This window comes from Heteronotia binoei, chromosome 14, assembly GCF_032191835.1.
Source record: "Heteronotia binoei isolate CCM8104 ecotype False Entrance Well chromosome 14, APGP_CSIRO_Hbin_v1, whole genome shotgun sequence".
Taxonomy (NCBI): domain Eukaryota; kingdom Metazoa; phylum Chordata; class Lepidosauria; order Squamata; family Gekkonidae; genus Heteronotia; species Heteronotia binoei.
In genome coordinates this window covers 26,918,229-26,934,700 of record NC_083236.1, presented here as the reverse complement: position 1 = coordinate 26,934,700, position 16,472 = coordinate 26,918,229, and the positions used below count along the sequence as shown (strand labels likewise).

General features: G+C 43.7%; 1 protein-coding gene across 1 annotated transcript in view; it reads right to left on the bottom strand.

Annotated features, from left to right (window-relative positions):
- The window catches only part of VAC14 (VAC14 component of PIKFYVE complex), a 167,932-nt gene that overhangs the window by 139,358 nt on the left and 12,102 nt on the right, over nucleotides 1–16,472 (bottom strand). The window contains exons 6-12 of the mRNA XM_060254122.1: nucleotides 16,096–16,205; nucleotides 15,217–15,323; nucleotides 14,544–14,678; nucleotides 13,394–13,546; nucleotides 11,875–11,935; nucleotides 9,064–9,208; nucleotides 8,671–8,736 (exon numbers count right to left, since the gene is read on the bottom strand). Of these exons, the coding sequence (XP_060110105.1) occupies nucleotides 8,671–8,736; nucleotides 9,064–9,208; nucleotides 11,875–11,935; nucleotides 13,394–13,546; nucleotides 14,544–14,678; nucleotides 15,217–15,323; nucleotides 16,096–16,205 (777 nt within the window). The remainder of the gene's footprint in view (nucleotides 1–8,670; nucleotides 8,737–9,063; nucleotides 9,209–11,874; nucleotides 11,936–13,393; nucleotides 13,547–14,543; nucleotides 14,679–15,216; nucleotides 15,324–16,095; nucleotides 16,206–16,472) is intronic.

Here is a 16,472-nt window from a genome sequence, read left to right as displayed (position 1 = left end):
AGCCCCTAACTTGTAGGAAGAGGATGGTTGCGAGGTTGAACTTTAGACCATGGGTCATGTTTGTGCTCCAGGGCTTGAGACAGGGTTTGATTTGGCCACTACCTCAGCTGCAACTTCTCTCTCCAAGTATGAATATGAATCTATGGATGAATCTGCCATGGAATCTGCAGCCATGATGAGCTGAAAGGCTGTGAGATTTACAAGTAACACTCAGATAGACTTCTCTTCTCAATGGATAGATGAAGCTTTATTGATTTGCTACAAGAGATCTCTCCCCTAGTGGGAACTAGGCAAGAATAATGTATGTCCAGCAAACAGTTCTAAAATAGCCCCGTGTTCCTTCCCCAGACTACAGCCGCCCTGAGCCTGCCTCGGCGGGGAGGGCACGATATAAATAAAAGTTTATTATTATTATTATTACAACCCACATTTTAGTCAAAGCACTAAAAGACAATACTCTTAAGATAATTTTAAAAAACACTGTTTAGCTCCAGGAGGTAAGGTGTTATCAAAAGGTTGTGCCAGATGGCCTGGTGGGAGGGTCAGGATAAGACTGTTTCCAGAGCTCAAACATTTCACAGCTTTAGTATGAATGAAGTTCTGTGGCTAGAACAGAAGTGGTAGATGTCTTGAAAGACTTCCATTCCTGACAGAGGCCTTCCTTGAAGCTCACTGCCTTCTGGCAACTGAGAGAAGAGTTCATGGATCCAAAGGACCAAGCCTTCACATAGTTAGCAGCAGACACATGCAGTGGGGCATCCACCAAGGGGAGTCCGTCATAAGCATAAAATTTCTCCCTCTAATAGTTAATCAACAGAGCAGTAAATAATCTCAAAACTGGTGAGTCTGTTTCCATCTTCTGTGCTGGTTCTATCCAAGTCGCCTCACTAAGCTGTGTTTCCTTCCATAGTCAACATGCATGACCATCTTTCTCAGGGTGAACTTGGGTTGTGGTGGGGAGAAAGATAGTTTTTTCTTCACCCCACCCAAGAACCACAAAGGACTTTTTCCTGGATCCTCTAATAAAGAGATATCAATCTGATCTCTTCTAACTGGGGGGAAATTCTGGTCTCCTGGAGCCAAAAGATTACACAAAGACCAATGCTTACATACTTCTACAGGGACAGTGCTTGTGTTCTGCTGGCTGCTCTCCAGTAACACAACAATCACAATCCTCTGAGTCTGGCTGATTAAAAACTAACCAGATCACTTCATTTTACAATTTTTGTCCACCTGGGATGGTATGTTAGACATGCCCCAAAGCATGTAAAGAGTGCAAACTAAGCATTTCTTTTCCACAGTTGTACAATTTTTATACAAGCTGCCTGATGTGGGAGCTCACTTCACCATATTTTGCTCACTTACAGAATCTGGAGCTTGGCCAGAACAGAGGGTTGGGCAGAACAACAGAACATCATGCACACAAGCCGATGCCTCTGCCAAACAGAACCTGAGCCATGTTGCCACGAATGCCTGGGCAAGGAAAGGTTCTGCTCCCTGGGGATGATGAGCATTCAGTGGTACAGAAACTAGCGCTGCAGCATTTAGCCAGCAGAGCAGAGGGGTATTAGTTCCCCTGGCCTTGCCATCAGCACACTGTGGGAGGAACCAGCAGCAGCTAAAATATCTAGAAGGCTGAAACATCACAAACATCCGAGTGCTGGCCTCTGCCTTTCATCAGAACTGATTTACTATTTTAATTTGGAATTGTTTTTATTTGCGCTTTTGTAAGCCACCTCCGGAGTGATTAGGACTGCAAGATCATCTATAAACACACAGCAGAAGAGGAAAAATTCTAGAACGGTCGGATTGCAGCTGCTGGATGGGATCCTTCTGGAGAATGCCTCGCCCTTCAGGTCAATTTGCTCTGTGCCCGAGAGGTAAGCTGTAGGTATTGTGAGTCCCTGGGAAGGGTGAAAACCAGCCTGAAAAGATCCGTGGCATCTTTGCTTAAGAACATAAGAGAAGCCATGTTGGATAAGGCCAATGGCCCATCCAGTCCAACACTCTTTGTCACACAGTGGCCAAAATAACCCCCAAGTGCCATCAAGAGGTCCATCAAAGGGGCCAGGACACTAGAAACCCTCCCACTGTCCACCCCGCACCTGCCAAGCACCAAGAATATAGAGCATCACTGCCTCTGAGAGTTCCAACAATACGTTGTGGTGAATAGCCACAGATGGACCTCTGCTCCATATGCTTATCCAATCCCCTCTTGAAGCTGTCTATGCTTGCAGCTGCTGCCACCTTCTGTGGCAGGGCAGTGAATTCCACATGTTAATCACCCCCTTTGGGTGAAAAAAATACTTCCTTTTATCCGTTCTAACTCAGCAATTTCATTGAGTGCCCACGAGTTCTATTGGTATAGAAAAAGGCTTGGTTTTGCCATGCAGCTGGTCTGCAGGAGAAGTGGAAGAGAAACTGGAACATCTCAGTCATGCCATACCTGAAAGTCAGAAAAGCAGAGGGAGCAAGTGGAGCAGTCAAGGCCTGAGGCAAGGTTCTCTGAACAGGCATGGCAATGGATATGACCACTTGGGCTGGGTTACTAACTGCCCACGAATGCTCCCTCTAAGCTGCAGTCTTGTGAGCAAAAATTCTACTTTGTGAGCTACTGGCATTCAAGTTGTGAGCTACTGGCATTCAAGTTGTGAGCTACTGCATCAATTATTGTGCTTTCCTGAGCTAGGACAAAAATGTGTGAGCTAAAGGCTAAAAATCTGTGAGCTAGCTCACGTTAACTCACCTTAGAGGGAACACTGCTGCCCACAGGAAGAGAAGAAGGTAAAAGAGTCCAGCAAAAAGAGCTGGGGGCACACGGAACCACTGCGGAAGGCTACCCCACCCAGAGGAGTGTGCTCCTTGTATGGAAGGTATTGGGCAGATCACAGTGCATGCAAACAAGATCCCCACCTCTTTCCCTTCCAATTTATTTAGGAACAGAGAGAGACCCTCACACAGAGAGCAATTCTAGAGCGTAGACTAATTAACTACTCCTCTCAGAAAGCACAGCCAGGACTACTTCTCTGGAAGCAAAGCAAGGACTTCTTGTCTGGGAGGAGGATTAAACTGGGTTGGCCCTGCCTCCTCAGTCAGAGAAGGAGTTCACCCTTTCTTGCCTGTCTGGACACTCAAAAGCCGCTTCCTGCCCATTCAACTGCTGTCTAGTACAAAGTGATCAGCGCTTCAACCTCAGACTCAGAGACACTTCTAAGCAACATTTCTGAAAAGCTTCTCTCCCTTTGCCATCTTTGGCAACCCACAGGATGCCAAAGCCTACATTAATCTGACTGTCTAATGCCAATTTCAAAACCTTCCATATAGTGAGTCTTAGAAAGGCCTTAGCTCAATTGAAAAACATCTATTTGGTAGACAGACAGTCCCAGGTTCAATCTCTGGCATCACTCATTATGAGGATCAGACAGTAGGTGATGTGAAAGACCTTAACCTGAGACTCCAGAGAGCAGCTGCTACTCTGAGTAGACATTATTGACCTTGATGGTCCAAGGGTCAGATTCATTATAAGGCAGCTTCATGAGTGTTCCTGTGAATGGGTTCTAAATTGAATGGCTGCAAAGGTGTTAAGGTGTATGTGGGCAGGACACATTAAATTTGCCTACCTCTCAAAGAACAGTTCAACAACAATGCTAACGTACCTCACCCGATGCTCCATCCTCAGCTTTGGAGTGTGATCAACACAGCTAACTGCAAACCTTCCAAACGCATTTTATTTGTGCACAAGAACTGCATGTGAAGACAAGAATTACATGTGGGAATTGCATGTACAAACAAAACGAATTTTATTTGTACACATGTGAGGAATGAGTCACAGGTCATATTAATCTCACCCTTGTTCTCCCTTTTTATACGTCAAAAGTCCCCAATTTCAGCCTTGGCAAGATGAAAGCTGGGAACTCAGGGCACTACGGGCTGAAATCCAACCAGGCAAAAATGAAAGTCTAACTGGATAAAGACGGCCATTCACACTTTTGTTAAGCGTCATTGTACTTGAAATCTGTATCACATGGAAAAAAGCCCCTGGGGATTTAGAGCAAGAAAGCCCATTCCGTGGGGGAAGGCTGGTACAACAGGACATGCAGCTCTGGGCTGTAGTAAAGCGGAGAGCGAAGGCCTGCATGTTCTTCCCTCAAGAAAGCTCTGTGGTGTGAAAAGGAATGATGAAGGGGAAAGTCTGTGACCGGAAGAAGAGCTACCATCAAGCTGAAAATCCAAGCTTTTAGCAGGGCTTTAAGGTAGACCAGAGGCCAACTGCAAAGAGTTTTATGACAGCACACTCTAAGCTCTACCTATGCAAGTATGAGTCATGTCATCTCCACTCATGCAGCCCAGAGCAACACAAATATTCCGTTTCCAAGCCATGGGCTTTTGGTTGTGAATGGTAACAAAAGTCTTCAACTTGATAAGATTTGGTATCCTTGAAGTCTCCAGGTTTTCAGAATGACATCTCCTCTGAACTACAGATGTCTGAATCAATGAGACAGATCAACCATGCCTTCTGCTCTTAACTATTTTCAACCACCTTGGACAGCAGTAGAAAAACTAGAGAAGGTTGGTGGGCTTAATCAGAGTAAAGTCTCTCTGCCTTGTATCCTCAGCAATGGAAGCAGGCTAAGTACCTTCCCATCTTGAATCTGCTTCTGCAGAACCTGAGTGCAAGTTTTTGCATGTTTTAATTAACTGCTAAATGCCTGCTCATATTGGGACCTCTCCACCTAGCGTACTATTTGTTAATGAGCCAGCATGCTTTGGATCCTTGCTACAAATCCTACTCTCAGAGACACAAGCATGTTCTCCACCATCTCTGTGATGGATATGGCCTCCTTATGAAGACATGAAGATCTATTTTATCTTTGGCAGCTGATGCATGCCTTTGCTGTGGGGTATTGATGGCAAGAACCACAGGACACCTGTCCCTTAACCACATTTGCCAACCAAACACTGCTAAGCAGATGGCTTGGAATTCCATGCAGTTTATGTTCGCTCTTCTCTCAGGTTTCAGCAGCTGTGGAACAGAGACTCCAGACAACACATCCTGTACAGTTGAACCTCAACTGTGATGACTATTCTCCATGGTCCCTTCAGGAGTAAGCAGACACATGAGTAATGTGATACAGCACATCCACCAGAAGAGGGAGGACGTTGCCAATTGCAGAATCACAGCCTTGAGACCCAACTGCTTCATCACTGCATCCTGAAATTACAGCAGGAGTCTCTGAACTGGAACTCAGGGGCATTCTGGTCTAATTCACTAAAACTAAATAGGACACCATTATTCCAAATAGACAAGCTAGACAACAGTTATCACTATCACTATCAGTTGCAGATCACTCAGGACAGTTACCTTGTTTCCCTTGAGTTCTGTGGATGTCCACAGAACTCCCAGTTGCTCAACAAACTTAAAAGAGTAGAAGGAAAGTCTTCTTCCTGGTTCTAGCATGAATTTGTACCTGCAAAGATGATTGCCACTTCCCTGTGACTTTGCAACTGGGACGGTTAGTGGACCAGGTATTCAGGAATGGCAGGACAACCACCAATCAACAATACTCTAGAAGAGCTGAGAATGAATGGTGAGACTCTTGTAGTGGAAATGGGAGTCTCAGGAATCAGCACTAAAAGTTAAGAGGAATGGGTAAGGAGAACTCAGTGACAAGAAGACAAGGGAAATCCCTGCTGCCAATCACTTGTCATTACTGAATAAAGAACTTTTTTTAGGTGAAGCAATTTAACCCCTTGAGAATACCAGCAGAATTCTAGTATATTTCCCTCTTCAAGATAGCAAAGAGAACTGGGCAGCCAGTCAAATGACACCTGGGAAAGGGAAATAGGTTTTATTGCTTCTTGGTCCAGCAGTGTAGAATAGTAGAATAGTTTCCAGGGTCTTCCAACGTTACTTTTCCTTCTGAATCCCAAGGGATGCTATAAACTTCTCTCTTGATATCCTAAGAAATTCTAGCACATACCCTTCTGAAACCATTAAAAGGTAAAGGCAATCCCCTGTGCAAGCACCAGTCATTCCCCACTCTGGGGTGAAGCTGCTTTCACAACATTTTCTTGGCAGACTTTTTACAGGGTGGTTTGCCACTGCCCTCCCCAGTCTTTTACACTTTCCCCCCAGCAAGCTGGGTACTCATTTTACTGACCTTGGAAGGATGGAAGGCTGAGTCAACCTTGAGCCAGCTACCTGAACCCAGTTTTCACCTCTGGTGACTGACCCCTACTGGGGGCCTGGAGGATATTCAGAGAGGTAGCCGAATAAAGCCTGCCCCTGTCCTCCCGACTGGGTACTTCAAGGAAGTCTCCCATCCATGTTCTAACCACAGTTGACCCTGCTTAGCTTCTGAGATCTGACAAGATCGGGCTTGTTTAGTCCATCCACATCAGGGCAAAATTATTTATTAAACCTATGGATCACACAATCCCTGCAACTGTAGGGCTCTGGGCAATATACAATGTGATAAGAACACCAGAGCATAAAGAAGAATGTATACATCGAACTAGTGCCATAAAAACTAAAAGAATCAGATGACAGATTTCGCAGTCACTTCTTCAGTTTCAGACTGCTGAGCACGTCTCTGGGAGTGAGGGACAATGCAGGTGCAGAGAGCACAGGAGGGTGCCAGCCAGAATGGAAACTACTGCTGTCCTCAGCTGAGTTTTTTAAAAACACCCAAAGCAGGCTGCATGTGCTCCTTTCAAGCCTGAACAGTTTGGCGCACTTCATCCTTCTCTTCCTCTTTCCTTCATCTTCACACCAGGATTTTTTCCCCCTTTCTTTTTGTCCTTTCTCTCTCGCACATGCGCACATCTCTGTGGCTAAGGCAACCAATTTCATTTCAAGCTCCCCATGGTTAAACCTGCACTTCTCCCAGTACACTAAGAGAGTTCACTCAGTGGATAGAGGATGAAAATAACCAGTGCTTTCTTAGCTGCTGAAATCTTTGGTCAGTTTCATTTTTCCATGAACAATGAAATTGATCAAAGCTTTCTTAGCCACAGAGATACTAACCTTCAGGAAATAGATCTGTCCCTAAAACAACAACAACAAACTGTTGGCTATGGACAGCTCACCCCTAATGGAAAAAGATCTTACTGAACAAGTCGATTTTCTTTCCTTTGGCCAGAAATTGTTTGGGGAATGGGGCAGTCATGGCACAGCACTGTGTGAACACTGGCCTAAATTAATCCCAATCTAGACAGCTCAAACACCTGTCCTATTAATCCTACACCAGCTAGCAGTAACAGACGAAGGCAGATTTATAACATCAGTAGTGCATTCACCGCAAATAGTAAATGTCTTATGTACTTAAACTATGTGTACAACAACCAACAAGGAAGGAAGGTGATGAAATTGGCCAAGTCATCGAACAGCAGTAAGAGAATGTGCGTATGCCATCGGAAACAATCATGCAATCGGAAAGAAATGTAGACCGTTCCAATACAGTTTTGTCAAACATTTGACTGGATTTATTGCATTTATAAAGAGCCAGCAGACGAAACCATCCAGGCAACAGAGAATCTCTTTGTATAGCATCTCACTACAGCCGCAGAGGGAGCAAACCCTCTCCTACCCTCAGGAACTGAAGCCACTTGGTGTCTCTTGGCCCTATCTCCACAGCAACCTTTTTCGTATCAGCCATTACTCTCTCTCAAATTTTAGAAGTGTCTGCAGGCTTGACAACAAGACTGGGGATTCCCAGCCTGTTATCAAGTCAAACATACATAAGTTGTGATGCACCTGCCCAGAATGAGCTGCACATTTTGCTACTCAGTCAGCTGGCAAGGAGCAGCCCAGAACTCCCTGTTAATGCCTGTTCCATCCAAGATTCTTTGGATTTCCTCCCCGCCCCACCCCCCCAGCAACAAGCAGGCATTAGGGAACAGATAAGTAAGAGCCACAGCACCTGTGAGCACCATAGATTATTTCTATTCTGCCTTCTCTGTGTAGCCCAAGGCATTCTAAACTAAAGGGGGGAAACTGAGGTGGCAGCCATTCATATTCCTACAGAGTCATTAACAACTCCAAAGGACATACCCATGCAAGACAACTTCTGAATTATACTATACATGTGCAACAGGAGACTGCATCTATCACAAACCCCTTAAATTGATTACTTCAGACTGCTAGTCACTTTCTGTTTTGTGTGAGAGATGTATATGAGTGTGTACACACACACACACCCCTTCTCTATATACAAAAAGTAAAGCTTTAAAAATCCACAAAAATCATTAATACATCCCGACTACAATTATAACTAAATACTTGGTTTCTAAATTTCTATTAATGTTTTCCCATATGTATAATCATTTGTCCCCAACTATTTATATTCTTTCATAGTATAACCATACATTACTGGTTTGCCCAACCGTTCTTATTTCCCATGGCTTGAATTCTTTCAACAATGGGCATAAACCTATCAAGCAGCAGTGAGTGCATATAATACGAAATATCTTAGTTGACCTGGAATTGCCATCATGTAATTTAACATTACATCAGGGGTAAAAGAAACTAAATAATCAGCACCAAAAGAAACTATCTGATGTCATTTGCAAAAAGTAAGATACTCTACAGGATTTCCACCACATATGAGAATATTTGTTGGTAATAAAAGGAATATAAACAACAGTTCTCTGAACTGAATTCATACTCACCTCATCAGACTCATCAGATAAGGTCTTTAACAGGATAGGAAACAGGCTGTCCGTATGCCGAAACATCTAAAAGGAAGGGGGGAAACAGCTGTGAAAGAGTCATCCAAACCATTACAAAAAGCGAATCGGTCCTGTATTCCAAATGTGGCATTGCTACCACAGAGTAAGAGGAGACTGTCAGATTAGAAGCTGTTTCAATTCTCTGCCATAGCAAAAAGCCCTTCTTTTCCCTTAAGTGTCTCAACAGAGAAAAAAAAATCACCTCTGATTATAGATACAGAACCTTAACAGCAACGATATGTAACATGAAATAATCCATGTCTTTGCCTATTACAACAGATTGTGTGCCCCAATTCCCAAGTGACGTCTGGTATGATCGAGACACAAACTTGCCTTGCGAGGTGTCTTGATGTACAAGTGGTAGAGCCACTTCAAAACCGCAATCCGGGTCATCATCCCAATAGCTGAATCATGAAGGTGACAGTCCAATACCTGGACGATTCCATCAAGGTTGAGGGTCACGTGAATTCTCTCAGTGCTGCAGACAGAACAGGATAAAGCAAGAGGATAGAGATGGGTGTTTACACAAGGTTAGTGAACATTCCTGCCAAAGGGGGTGATTTGCCCAAGTCATCTGGGGAACACAATCTAAAAGATGCAAAGGATCACAACACCCCTCCCATTTTCTGACTAGGATATTTGGACTCAGATCTTTTCTATTTGCATCTGACAAAGGAAGCTCTGATCCGGAAGATCTTGTTGGTTTCTAAGGTGCTATTGCAGGGGTGGCCAACGGTAGCTCTTCATATGTTTTTTTTTGCTTACAACTCCCATCAGCCCCAGCCATTGGCCATGCTGGCTGGGGCTGATGGGAGTTGTAGGCAAAAAACATATGGAGAGCTACCGTTGGCCACCCCTGTGCTATTGGACTTGAACTTAACTGATGTGATCCTAGTTATTCCAACATGACAACCCACCAAGCACTGCTGATGCTCAGCTGCTATTTGTTTCTGGTGGGCTTTGCACAGGATTCCTCTGCACAAGCCTCACAGAAAAGCGTTTTGTCTTCTCTCTTTGTCCAAAATCCAGGAAGGTGTATTCTGCCTTCTGCTAGTCGTACAATATCACTAAACTGGGTCTTTGCAGCAACTGTTTATTTGTTTAGGTTTTTAAAATATTCTCTACATTATTTCTTGTCCAGTGTCTCCAATAAGAATCCTTGTTTGGGTTGGCCACTAAACAAAAAGATAAGGCTCAACTTGACCCACAGGATACATTAAACACTGATTAGAAGCATTTTTACAGCAATAACTTTAATAAAAGAGTAACTCAGTCATCAAATTTGATATTTCCACAAATTGCAAAACTAATTAACTGTTATTAAACAATGGAATTAACATTAAAAATGCAATGAATTGCAATAATTCGAACTAATTCCGCATTAGCCTTTGTCCTGGTCTCATTCTCAGCTCTCGAGTTTGCGTGGGACAGCAAGCAGGCAGGGAACACGCAGCCCCACTCCAGAGCTGCCAAATCCAGGAAAAAGAGCCACCATGAGGAGCCCCGCACAGAAGGGAGCCAAGTGCTAAATGCAGAATTAGTTTCAGTGCTAGTAAGGTATATATTAACTTTATACATGGAACAGGTCCTTGCCAATGTATTCCTGAAGAATCAAAATGTTTTATTGATTATTTTCTCCTATATCACTTTTCTCTCAGCGTGACTGAGCAGAAAGGCCTAATAAAGTTACATCATTTGGACGTGGATACAGACTGTATGTGAATTCATTCTGAACCTGTTCCCCAGTTTAAATCAAAGAGCTATTTATAAATACTACAAAAAAACCCCAAAACCAGTGTTAGGCTAACCCTGATTCCAACCTGACACCAAAGATGAGAGAGCCCAACGTTTCATATATCCACACCTGCAAATCCAGGAGAATGGGGAAGATGGCTCTGCTGCTTGTGTATAGTTAACTCTTGCCCTGACATCTTAAAAAAAAAAAAGTCTTGATCCTGTTCCTTATGAAGTTGCTGTTTTACAATCTAGAGTGTCAGTTACAGAAAGGAGAAAAACTGAAAAGGCAAATTTATGCCAAGTTACAACAGTCAGAAAGCATGAACACAGCAGGTCCCTCAAGCACATGGCTGGCCTTTCAAGATCAAACATTACTGCCAAGAGGCACTGGAAGAAGAGGAACAGAAGTGAAGATGAAATTCAACACAGAACAGCTGTAAGGATGGAAAGGACCAGCAAGAACTGCAACAACTTTCTTGCACTGATTGCAAAAAAAAATAGTGCAACAACAAGCAATTAAACTGGAGTTACAGTGACCCTTAGTGGTTTGATGGTGATATTGCACAGAAAAATAGGACAGATGCCCTTTTTGGAGGCCAACACAATCCCACCCCTTGCCACAAAGTAAGGAAATGAATCTAGCACACAACAAAAAAATTAGTTAAAGCCAGAATCCAAGGGGGGCGGACTGGATAACAGTCACAGTAATATTTTGGTGCTCATCTCTAGAAAACTGCTTCAAAGCTCACAAGCAAAGTCAGCTGCTTAAAGGGGAATCTTTTCAGAAACCTTCTGTAGTTCTGTCTACTTATGCGGGCATCATCTGCAACCTCAGCCTCCAGACTGTGCCCACCTGTTTCTTTAATGGATACGTTTTTGACAAACATTCCAAGAACTGTGATTCGCCTTCTCAGCATACAGGTAGAATGGGTTCCAGCCAACTGCAGTGTCCCAAAGGTACATATAATCTGCAATCTTATACAAATTCATTGAATTTAATCCCAGTCAGTTATTTGGGGGAGAAGGGGGCAGAGACTTAAAATTCCCAGCAAGAGCTGCTTTGAACACCATTGTGGGACTTCATGGGAAAGAGTGATTCATCTGAACATCTCACCCATTCCCAGTACTTGAGATGTAACCTGCAGAAAGTGCCTGCTCTTATGCAGCAAAAAGAAGCATCCCCTTCTCCTCCCACTGTTTCAAATTTCTTCTAGTACAAGTTCTTTAAGATTTAGCCCAGTTTTTCTAAAGAATTAGTGCTCCCACAACTGTGCTGAGAACAAACCAGGATGAACTATTTGTTTCAGTTCAGTGACATTACGGGACCCATATGAAGCACACAAATGTCCTCAGTTTCCGTCAAAACAGGGGCAACCAAGCATCACCAGCAACAGTCAAGAACCTTACCTGGTTGGCATGAAAACGCTGGTGCTGTTGAAACTGGAATTATTTGAGACATCCAAGCAGTCTGCAGAGAGACATTTACATTAGTTTGAGTATGGCACATTCTCCTATCCTCCACTTTATCTTGGCAGCAACCCTGTGAGGTGGGTTAGGCTGAGAGAGTGTGGCTGGTTCAAGGTCACTCAAGTGAGCTTCCATAGCACAAGTGGGGATTCGAACCTGGGTCTCCCACATACTAGTCTGACATTCTTAACCACTACACAATACTAGCTTGTTATGAAAAATTGTGTTTTGGAACGAGACCTGCTCTCCAGTAGTTTAGTGGGAGCTCCATTGGGACTGTTGTTATTATATGGGTTTAATTGATGTTTCTCAATTCTGATATATCCATCCATTCATTTTGATGGTGATGGAAACTTCTGTCCAAGGCAAGAGATGTTCAGAGGTTTTTCGCCTCTGCCTGCCTGTGCGAAGCAACCCTGGACTTCTTTGGTGGTCTCCCATTCAAGGGCATATGCATTTTAGTTGTTTTTAGCATGATGTTATGATGTGCTTTGATTCTACTCTGCTTTCAGTTGTTAGCTGCCTTGGTGGCCCTGACTGGGCTGAAAGGAGAGATGTTTAAGCAAACTAACTTGGGTCATAAATAACCTGGGATCAGAGTGGACAGTGGACTGACCAAGTTGGTGGTGTCATCCAAATTATTCACAACAGTTCAAAGAGTTTCAAAGGGATTGCTCAAAGCTGCGGAAATGTGCAAACACATGGCAAACAAGGTTCAGTGTAAGGGGAAAGTAATGCACATATGGAGCAAAGAATACACTAATGGAAGGTAAAATTGGCAATGGACTAACCAAGAAAAGTGATTTGGGGGTTGGAGTGGGTGGCACAATGACAATGTCAAATACCTACAGCACTTTCTACTTTGAGGATTACAAGGAAAGGTACTGAAAATGAAACAGCCAGAGTTTTAAGCAAAAGGCGGCAGAGGGGGAATTCAATGGTGCCTTAAAGACTAACAACATTAAGCTAGTATCCATTTACAACTGAAAGACCTTTCAATAAACCTATCTAAGGCCTTGAAATAAACCTATGGTGTGATAATATTTGTAATCCTGTGGTCACCTTATCTCAAAAGGTTACCATAAATCAGGAAAAGGTAATGAAGATTATAAGGGTGGAGAACCTTTGAGATAAGGAAAGCCTACGCAAAGCCATTGGAGTAATTTTTATTCATAAAAAAAGAGACAATCTGCTTTCAATGCACTTTCCAACTGGTTTTTACTGTGTGAAGTGGCAAAATCCAGTTGGAAAGTGCATTGAAAGTGCATTATTTAGTGTGTGTGATCGCAGCTGCAGCCAAGATGTCATGGTTGGTTTTATAGATAAAGTCCAGATCCTACTCTTTGTTGCTTCAGACCAACACAGCTACCCACCTGGATTGTTAAGACAAATGTCAGTTTTTAGTCATTTATTTACACCAATAAGGTCTGTAGGAAGACACTTGGAAAATAGGACTCACCACCTGAAGCCATTTCCTGCTTGGAGAGAGGTACATCATGGTCAGCCTCTGCTTGGGGGGCTGCTGTGGGCTGCTTGACATCACTTTCATCATCTTCAGGTGTGACCAGCTTCATCAGGCTCTGGTTACACACATTAGCCACCTCTTTGATGCCTGCACCCCACCAATGTAAGGAATGTACTCCTGTCACTGATCACGACCTTAGTAGAATTTTGCAGGATGACACTTCCCAGGATTTCAATACACCTGAAGCCCCAGGCAGAAATGTTTAGAGGAATGGAGATACTTAGCACTAAAGAGAGCAAAGACTAACCCATACATATTACTTCTCTCTGCAGCTAAAAGGCTAGAAAACTGAGCTTCTTTAAATGGAAGTGTCAGCTTTTAAATACTGAAGCAAACACTAAATTTAGCATTTATTCAGAAAATGAAGACCCACAGAACCCACACACACACAAAATCCATACTAGAGAGAGGTATCTGAGGCAAGGAGTATTTGTGACTTGACTCATGTGTTGGAACTAATACTGAAGTGAAGTGAATTAAGTTCTGTCATCCTGAGGGAATCCAAGGGCCCTCAACAAAGATGCTCCAAAACCATTCAACCCAGACAAACAAAAGAAGTTTCTACTGTTATGTGGCCACTATGTCAAAATCAGTCCTTTCTTGAACTTTCTATGGGAGGCAACTGCAGCACTGATTGAATTTCAGGGGAAAGCAAAGGCACAAAGAAGCCAGTACATCAATGGGCTGGCACCCCTTCCTTTTAATCTGCTCCAGGTATATTCACCATAAATGACGACAGTCCTCAAGACCTACTTCTCCTGAACAGCTAGTGTACATGTTCAAAGACACCCAAACCAAGCTCTGGTCCCCTTCCTTCACCTGGATGTCCAGGTACCTTTCTGAAGGAAGTACTAATGCGCTATCCCTTTGAAAATGTGAAGCTGCCCTAAACCGAATCAGACCCTTGGTTCATCAAGGTAAATATAGTCTACTCAAGACTGGCAGCGGCTCTCCAGGATCTCAGGCAGAGGTATTCCACATCACCTCCTACCAATCCTTTTAACTGGAGATGACAGGATTAAACCTGGGATCTCCTGCATGCCATGCAGATATTCTACCACTGAGCCCTTTGCTGTAAAGATACTCTTCTTCCGGTCATCGTACGACAGGCAAGGCAGGACGGCTGTCAGGATCCCTGAGGAATATGGCAGCATTACCCGGCCGGCCAGCTGAATAAACTCTCGCATCCAGCACATGGCAGTCAGCTGGATAAGATCATCTATGAGGCAGAGAAGAAGAGAAGTCTGTTAATGGTTAGGAAGGATTATATCTGCTATGGCTGGAAGGTGTAAGAGGGCCATAACCATGTGAAGATTTGGAGGGGGGGTGGATTCCTGGACACTGCTTTGTTCCTTGAGCAGCAGACTGGCATTGTTGCTAGCCATGCTTGCTTTCATCAGCAGTTCACGTGCAAGGCTAGCTTCCTTTCTAGGCTCAGCTTGGCTCGACATGTGATTGCCCTCAAAGAAAACTTGGAAGCTTCAACTAGTGCTACATGTAGCCATCTTTTTTCACAGGGCTGGACCACTAGGATCTATTACACCAGTTCTCGGACCACTTTTTGAAACACCTATGCATCTCCTGGTGCAGGTAAGGCAAAACCCTTCAAAGTGCTTCAAAAGCTGGGGCTCACACATTACACTACAGTACAGGAAAAGATGAATGCCTTTCAATAAGTAAGGTACAACATGATGGAGAAAGAAGCTCTGACTAGGTGATAAAGTGCTGGTGCCTGTGATAAGGCAACAAAAACTCACCAGAGGCCTGGCAGTGGATCACCAGGATGTTGGCCATTTCAGCAAACTTGACACTGGAAGGGTTCTTCTTAATCTCTTTAAGAAACTCGCCAAGGGCCACCTCACACCTGCACATGGAAACAGAGGTCCAGAGGTTCAGAGAATGGCCTCCCCTGAGAGTTTCATGGGGGATAGATCCATTATTGGCAAACAGAGGGAACCTCCATATTCAGAACCTCTGTAATTCAGAGCTATCAGGGCTTAGGCCCCTATACCCCCTGTTGACCCTACAGGGCAAATGTGTGAAACAGCATGCTGAATCACATGGGCTACTGGTCTGATCCAGCAGGGCTCTCCTGATGTTCTATGGAATACACAAGCTAGTCCCTGCCATTCAGCTCCAAGAGGCACTTAACCATCTTTCCTCCAATCAGGATCTTGACGCTGAACAACTAGGGGACTTCCCCTATCAGAAACAAGCATCTACCCAGGAAGGTGGAGGGAGGACTGGTCTCTCCCCACAGCCCACCTGCTCATTTACACTAATCCTATAGATAGAATGTACTAAAGAACACTCAGTCCAATCCCACCAGCTACACAACAGAATTATACATCAACCAATCAACCCTCATCCTGCTCAACACATGCAATCCCTACTACAGCCTGCTCCCAACCAGAGTATAGGTGCACTGTTCAGAGGAGCTTCAGAAACACACATGATATGCTCAGAACTAGAAAGCTCAGTGTCTAATGAGAGGACATATTCCATTTAACATGACATTTCCTTCTCCAGAGTTACAACTTCACCAGGAGAGGATGGAATGACATCACCCCATCCAGAGTCACCCCAACATGCAAAAAGAAAACCTGTGCATTGCATATTCCAGACTCTGCACTCACATTTTACGGATCTCCTTGCTGTTATCACCCAGGATCTGGAAGAGCCCATCTAGAATCTCCGGCAGGTAATCCAGAAGATTAATATCAGGGACAGACTCAAGAACCAAGATCTAGCCCAAAAGAAAGGAAGTAAAACTGTACTTGCAAGTTCTGAGTAAGAATCAAAATTAAAGCAAACAAAGGCTACAATACAGATGCAGGTACTTCAGAATGGAATTACATGAGCAAGCAGAGAGGCAGCCAAGTAGCACTTTTCTGGTGCAAACAGACTGGGGTAGTTCTGTGCAGGACTGTGCACTAATTTGCTTGAAAACAAGTTTTTCTTACTTTTTTTTAATAAAAAAGATTTAGAGAAGGAATATTTAGACATATAAAGA